The sequence below is a fragment of the Histoplasma capsulatum genome, genomic scaffold (genome assembly GCF_000149585.1).
Source record: "Histoplasma capsulatum NAm1 scaffold_7 genomic scaffold, whole genome shotgun sequence".
In the NCBI taxonomy this organism is placed as follows: domain Eukaryota; kingdom Fungi; phylum Ascomycota; class Eurotiomycetes; order Onygenales; family Ajellomycetaceae; genus Histoplasma; species Histoplasma mississippiense.
The window spans coordinates 241,343-249,248 of record NW_001813976.1 but is presented as its reverse complement, the minus strand read 5'-3'; the positions used below and the strand labels follow the sequence as shown (position 1 = coordinate 249,248).

The following is a 7,906-nucleotide window of genomic DNA, read 5'->3' as shown; positions in this document are numbered from 1 at the left end:
CTTGCACATACCCCCACTCTTCCATGAACCCTTCAATTTGTATTATATATACATTTCCTACACTCACAGCGGAACATCTACATCGACATCTTCCATGCAAGCATTGCCAGCATGTCAATCCCACAATAAAGTTGATACCTACCTGCCGAATCTACACTTGTTCCACACGATTGGCTTAGATATATCGATCGGTATACTGACACCAAACAGTGTCAATCATTGAACATCCGCTCCGGCACAGCAAACTAAAGATCCCCATATAACCAACGAGGACAACAAAGATATTGAGCAAAATGTTATGTCTCTATTTTATGTCCACATAATGGTAGGGGCATATTCCATCCCGGATTATTGAAACAGTTACACAGCACTGCGCTCTGTACCAAACAACATGGGCCTAAAGAAAAGAAATGTAAGGAAAGAATGAAAGAAGGGGATCAACGAACTAGAGTTGAAAGAATTACTTTTCCTTCCGTTCTTATTTCCAATGCCACGTACACTTACTTTTATGTGACTGCGTAAGGAAAATATATCATGGCTCTGTCTGATAGGAATTCAGAGTGATGACGCGGAACCAAATCACACATGGTAGGACATAGAGGAAGAAGGTATGAGAAAAGGGCAAAAATACAAAGCTGAAGCCTTTTATTAAGAGGGTTTTCTGATCCCTGTCCGGACGTGTTGAAGAAGAGAGAACCTCAGCCAAATAAACGCAGGAAGAAAGCAATGCGTGTAAACAGAACTCAGCAGAAGCCAACTAGTTGGTGCTGTAGAAAGTTATTATCTTGAATTGAAATCAATCAATAAAAGACATGCAAGACATTTGATCTCAAACAGTCAAATAGAAAGGTGAAAGATTGTTTGAAACATTACTATCACCATGATCAGTCAGAGCTCACTGGGAAACCTGCAGTTAATTCTCAATTTAAGTCAGCATGACAAAAAGTCAAGTAAGAGAGGGGCGAAAGGGCAAATATTGACTTCATGTCTCAATCTCTGCTCTCTACCTTTGACCGACTAGGTGTTTTTCCTTCCAAAGGTGTCAGACACGATATTATAGTAAGCTATCCTGAGGGAAAAAAAAAAAAAAAAAAGAAAGAAAGAAAGAAAGAAAGAAAGGTGTTGAGGAGCAAAAATCCATTCAATGCCTTTAAGAAAAGAAAAGAACATAAAAATCCGTCATCAGAATCATCGCAGTATGAAAAACGAAAGCCAAAAACTCCCAACATAAACCGCACACACCCCCTCTGTGTTTATTTGAATGCAGCTCACCAGCGACAAAACAACAGTCTTCACTTTATTGTAGTTGCTTTTATTATCATTGTTCATTTCGATCTATACCCCCTCCCCACCTCCTCCATCTACATTTCACTCCCCTCATCCGCTGCACCCGCGATCCCTCCAATCTCCCTCCTCGTCAGTGCTCTCATCAATAAACGGACCTCTCCAAACACTTTCCCGCCCCTCAATATCGCCCAAGTCCCTCTTGCGCTTCCGTGGAGAAGTGGTTAGCTGAGAGGGAAGTGCGGGGTGGATCATCTTCGCTCCCCCCGCCTTTTCTCCACCCTGCGGCATACCGGAGGGTGGTCTGCAGCTAATTCTGAGACTAGAGCTGGGATGGCTGTTGGCGCCGAGAGGCGCTCGTTATATGCGGGTGTGAGCTGGTCGTCTGGGCCAATGGGGACGAAGAGGGGGGAGTGGAGGTTGTGGGCGGAGGCCGGATCTGTGGTTCGGCTTTGGCAGGGATCGAAGGCAGCATCTTCAAATAGGCTTATGGCCGTGTTGATGAGGACATCGATCCGTTCGCGGGACTCGGGAGCCAGGTCGCTGTAATAGCGGCGGTTCTTGTCTATGTCTCTGGCATTTTGGCAGCTTATCCCCATAGCAACCCCTTCACCTCTGGAGTCGTTCTCGTCCTGGCTGGTTAGGGAGCTATAGGAGTATCGACGAGCAATCGGTAGCGCGCGGTCAGTTTGATATGCTGGCAACTCATTCGCGCCATTGCAATCCTCAGAGCCGGGGTCTGGGATGTCGCTGCTGTATGAGTACACGGGGCAGGCGGCTTCCCCTGTCTGACCTGCTCGCTGGGAGGTATCCAAACATCTGTTTTTGCAGTGTAAGGCAGAGGGAGAGCCACCATGCTTGTCGATCGAATGGATCGAAAGGACATCGTCAGAATCATCAGTCTTTATCGTTGTGTCGTTGTTTTTATTTTCTGATACTATTATGATATCGGAGTTATTGTCCTCGATATCGTTACTTTCATGAGACATCTGGTCATCGGTATCTTCTACTCCATCCTCTTCATCATCTCCATCATCCACATTCTCTTCATCTACCGCATTAGGATTGAATACGGGTCCCTTGAACACCCGCGTGACCATATGCTGCCCGCCGCCCCTATTAAGCCAGCACGGTGTGCAAATCTGGAATCCACAAGTCGTGCAGCGTTGCAATGTGGCTTTATTATGCTTGTTGCATTTGTCGCACTTTGCCGTGTGGATGAGAATCTCCTTGAAATTGGTATGTGCTGCTGTCGTTGGCGGATAAAAGGGTGGTGGTGCGATGCTTTTTGATGCTGTTGGAACCGGAGTTGGTGTTTTGACGCGTATCAATGGGGGAGGGAGAGAAAGAGGAGATACTTTTCTGCCAGGAGTTTTCTCTTGAATATCCAAGCTAGAGATCTCGGAGCTGGAAGGCGGTGGAGATAGTGTAAGGGGTATTGTGCTGGATGCGCGGTTTTGTGAGCTTGATCCAGCTTGATGGAAGAGTGTCCCACGATAGGGGGAGAATGGAGAGGTCTTTCTTGAAGATTTTTTCAAGAGGGAAGAGGTTTTCTCTGCTTCCATGGTTGCGAGTTTGTTCGGTTCAGCGGGGGTTTCTAAGAAGAAACGCGATATAGATATTTCAATTGATATCTGCCTTCTACTCAAAGAAGATGAGGACAGAAGACAAAAGTCGAATGCAAAGGGGGTATGAAGTTTGCTAGATGTTGAACGGAGAGATATTAGTAGGATATGTTGGACAATATGGTAGCCACTGGTTTTCTATCAGAAACAGTCGGAGATGGTGGAATAGTTTCAAACCATCAAGAAGATCAAGAGTCTGCTGAATTAGAAAAGCATCCAAATGGCAAACTGTTTGAGAAAACCAGCAACACCGTCCCGGGATTGTTCATTCACTGTTGGCTTCTTTTAAACAATGTTGTGGTACGTTCCTTGAGAATGAAGAAAGCAGAAACCAAAAGCAGACAAGGAAACAATCTTCTTTGAACAGTAAGATAGCACAAGAGAAAAGGATAGGGTATTGGCAAGCATATAACACAAGAACCTCAAATCGTCGAGGACAAAGTTCGAGCAACCTCCAACCCAACGATCGATCGTGTTAAAGCTGCGAACTATCCAAAGTGTCTGGAATAGTTAAATAAAGCAGAGGAAACAGACTGCCACAGGTATTCTCCACGAGAAAAGCCCTCTGTAAAATACGCTTCAGGCGTCGATGATAATGGCACAGGAGCAACCCTCGAGGGACAGATTGATAGACGCTGTGGATGAAACTGGGTCTTCGTTCGCAGACAAGGACAGGGACAAGAACAAGTTGATATAGATGTAGAGTACGAAAATAATAGCGACATGTCAGTGTATGTATGAGGAAGAAAGAAGGGCATGCGCAGGAGAGGACGAACAGCTTAAATAGATCCATTATCAGGAGCATATTCACACATATTGTCTACCAGGAGATGCGTCTTCCCCAACGAGTGAGAGTGACAGTCCAAAGGGGTCCTGTATATTCTCAGCGTCAAGAGTGGCGGCAAAGAAGAGGAAGATCAAAGGTGATGCGGATACAGTGACTGCTTTATATCAGGGCGTACACAGCCAAGTCATTGGGCTGTTTTCATTCATATCATGGCGTGTGTTAAGGAACAAACCAACAAGGAATCCAGCAAAAGCGACAGAAAGGTATAACTATAGAATACAGAAAAAAGGCGGCGAGCCTCCTCTCATCCCCCTCTTCTCGAGGAGGCAGAGATGGCCTAGCTCGCAGGCCAGAACTGTGCGTTGAAAACACTGGTGGCCGTTGTAAGTCACGCAACCGGAACCCACAGGTTCTATTTAACATAATGGCACATCCATTGGTCATGGCTTTTTAAGGGAACGGACTAGAAGAGGATTTGGTCAGATACAGCCGGCGTCGATGGATGTAAAAAGTACCCTCTCAGCTTCTCACTCTGGTTTCGAAAACATGTATATGGATCCTGAGGTTGATTTCCATCTGGCCTGACAAATAGCTTTAATGAAGAAAATGGAATTTCATGTCGTTGCCGGAAGTTTGACCTTCAGAAATTGATTGAGGGCGCTATTGATGCTGCTGGTGATTGAGCAAAGACAGAGTTGTCAGTCCCACCCACTCTTTAACCATAGTTCTGTACTCTTACCCGTGAATTATTTGTCTACCTACCCGCCTACCAACTGCCTGCTTGATATTCGATTGATTGCTAATAGAATAGAGAATGCTAGCTATCCGCCTACCTACCAACCAATCTGCCTGCTCAATATCCAATCAATCTCTATGAGAATAAACATCACCATCTAGCAACCCACCTAGCTGACTACCTGCCTTCCTGCCTGCCTATCTATCTACTGACCTGGTTGGATGAATGATATCCACTGATGATATCTATTGATGATATGTATCGATGATATCTTCTATGATATCTGCGATGATATCTACCAATCATGAGGATTCTCACATTGAGGTATTTCAGGATACACCCTCTGTGTGATAAGCAGTCAAAGAACCCCTCCCCAATTTCCTAGTTCGCGGCTGTAGAAAAGTCAGGATTATGTACGTGGTTCTACAGCATGAGAAGAGGGACGCAAATGCGCCTCCGTAAGGAGCCGGAAAGGAGGCGCACCAACGCACCCATGAGCGCGACCTCCAGTGTGAAGCCAGTGAAAAAAATCTGTCTCCGTTATCGGCAGAAGAACTACCAGGGAGCCTACAAGAAGAATGACACACATTAAAATATTTTCCCTATTTGAATTCCCGCCCTTGCATCGCTCACCTCAGACGTTCCCAGACATTCAACCAGACACCATTCTTTCTTAGGTTCATTAGGTTAGGGGGTCGTGCCGGGCCAGAATTTTGCTCTTCCTCTCTGGACGACGGTGTCGTTGGGAATTGAAGTCCCATAAAAAAGAAAGTGAAATATATGTTATTTTGGGAGCTGCAGTTCATTCATTATGGGGAGTAGAAACATATATCGTAGAGGTATTGCTTTTATCTTTTTTGATATGAAAGCCATGTATTATAGGTAGAGTGATAAAACAGCTGGAGATGTTGCACGTTGAAATTTCGTAAGATATTCCTGAATATACCTCGGAAATTCAGAAATAGAAAAGTTGATAATATTTCAGGTCCATGGTGATTGAAAACTATGAATGAGCTGATATCTAATTTCCAACCAACAAGCCTTAGTTATAGGCTGCATCAGTTTGCAACCCTTCTAATGCCCCAGTAGTCATCATCACTCATTAAATTGGTACGTATTTTTCTTTCCCAACGTTTATTTATGTGCTAATGTAACGAATGTAAGTGTTCGCGAAATATTTAAAGCATGGGTAAATGGGATTGTGTAGGGTTAAGGCTTACGAATTCCCTCAACAGGCAGCGGCTCAACACCAACAACCTCCGCCGCCAACTTCTCCCCTTTCGCACCTGCATGCTTCTCCTCTTTCATGAACGGGAACGCAAGCACCTCCTTGATACTATAATTATCAGTCAAGAACATCACAAGTCTGTCGATGCCCATGCCCCAGCCCCCAGTGGGCGGGAGACCGAATTCCAAACTCGTGCAGAAGTTCTCATCGATCAGCTGCGCCTCGTCGTCACCCTGAGCCTTCTGGGACGCTTGCTCTTCGAATCGAAGACGCTGGTCAAAGGGGTCGTTCAACTCTGTGTACGCGTTGACGATTTCCTTCTTGCACACGAAGGCTTCGAAGCGCTCACACAGCCCGACGTTATCGCGATGGTATTTGGCCAGCGGAGACATCATCTGCGGATGCCCGGTGATGAATGTCGGGTTGATGCAGGTCTCTTCGATGAATTCTCCGACAAGCTTATCGAGCATGCGGGCGTTGGTTTCTGGCGGCGTGCATTCGATATTGACTTTCTTCAGGAGCTTCTTGAGGAACTCGTTTGTCTCCATGGTATGCAGCTGATCACCGGAAGGGAACTTCTCGCCCGTAGCTTCTTCAAGGGCAGGGATCATCTCAATTCGCTTCCATGGAGCCTTCCAATTAACCTTGAATTCCTCGCCCGTCTGGGTATGGAATGTAGTTTCATAGCCACCAGTGATATGCTTTACGAGCCCAGAAACAAGTTCCTCGGTCACGTTCATGATATCGTAGACATCAGCGTATGCCCAGTAGAACTCGCAAGTGGTGAATTCCGGGTTATGAGTGAGATCGATGCCCTCGTTTCGGAATTGACGACCCAACTCGTAAACTCGTTCCAAGCCACCGACAATCAGCATTTTGAGATAAAGCTCCGGAGCGACACGCAGGAACATGTCCATGTTGAGGTCGTTGTGGTGCGTAATAAATGGCTTCGCAGTGGCACCGCCAGCAATAGTGTTCATCATAGGAGTCTCTACCTCGACGAAGTCGCGCTCGTCGAAAAAGCGGCGGATATACGAAATCATCTTGGACCGGGTGACGAAGACATTCCGCGATCTGTCGTTCATAATCAAATCCAGATACCGTTGTCTATAGCGCTGCTCCTGATCCCGAAGCCCATAATGTTCCGAGGGGATCTGATGCAGACACGGTGCGAGCAGCACCACTTCCGTAGCGAATATCGACAGCTCTCCATCCGCGCGGTTCTTCGGGGCAGTGCGGCCTGGAAAGCCAACAATGCCCACAATGTCTCCTCTTCTCAGATGTTCATGTTGGTCCTCGAAGGGGATGTCTCCCTTCACATTCTGCGCTTGGCATGCGACTTGGATCTTCACGCCCTCAGCACGAATATCGTAGAAAATCAATTTGGCCCCGGCCGACCGCTTGGTATAGATCCGTCCCGCGATGCGCAGTTCCTTGTCCTTGACCTGGTCACCCTTCTGCAGCGACTCGTACTGCTTAATGACCTCTCGTACATCATCCGTGACCAGGAACTTATGTGGATATGGGTTGGGGCTTTTAGTCTGTCGGAGTTTATTCACTCGTCCACTTCGGATCTCGAAGTATTGCTATAACATATGAATGAAGTTGTTAAAATTTTATAAATCAACGCCAACCTCGGCCAATAATTGCGCTCAATAGTGACTCTGAGAATACCCACGTTAGGCGTCAAATTGCTCTCTTCTTCCTCAGCACTGGCCTTCTTCTCTGGCTTGGGGGATGCGGCAGCGGCCCTCTTCTCCCTTTCCGCTTCCTTAGCCCGATGCTTCTGTCGTTTCTTCAATTCCGACTTAGACACGTGCTCACCGGTGACTTCATCAAGGTGCAGGTTTGCGAGATTGTCGGCAGCGGCATCGGTAGCTGGCCCTTGATCTGGTCCCCCCATTGTGTCGGTAATCAGGGCAAGAGGCGGGGAATCGCAAAATGTGTATTGTCTGTAAGATAAGCCCACGGGATCCGATAGTGTTTTGGGTACTAGTGAAAGGTACTGCAATGTGAACAATCTGTGTGAACTCAATTGATTGTGGAGTGAAAATTACCTTTGTGATGGCGGGGGTTGCGGATTGTTGGAGGGGTTCGGTTTGGGTGAGTCACAAAATTTCCAGTCATTGAACTATTTTTTATGTTGGCCCTGTTCAACTACAATATTTGTCGTACCAGCAAAGGCACACCCCCATTGTCTGACGATGACATGACAGTGTACTATAATTGATCCAGCCATTACAATT

At 46.5% G+C, this 7,906-nt stretch overlaps 2 protein-coding genes across 2 annotated transcripts; both read right to left on the bottom strand.

Annotated features, from left to right (window-relative positions):
• Positions 1 to 1,377: 1,377 nt before the first annotated feature.
• On the bottom strand, positions 1,378 to 2,849 carry HCAG_05714 (predicted protein; the record flags this gene model as incomplete). The annotated part of the gene is made up of 2 exons (XM_001538059.1): positions 1,378 to 1,491; positions 1,578 to 2,849. 2 exons carry the CDS (start codon positions 2,847 to 2,849, stop codon positions 1,378 to 1,380), a joined length of 1,386 nt encoding a protein of 461 aa, XP_001538109.1.
• A 2,792-nt stretch (positions 2,850 to 5,641) lies between these two features.
• HCAG_05713 (lysyl-tRNA synthetase) lies at positions 5,642 to 7,563 on the bottom strand (the record flags this gene model as incomplete). Its single annotated transcript, XM_001538058.1, has 2 exons — positions 5,642 to 7,246; positions 7,339 to 7,563. 2 exons carry the CDS (start codon positions 7,561 to 7,563, stop codon positions 5,642 to 5,644), a joined length of 1,830 nt encoding a protein of 609 aa, XP_001538108.1.
• Between the last annotated feature and the right edge of the window lie 343 nt (positions 7,564 to 7,906).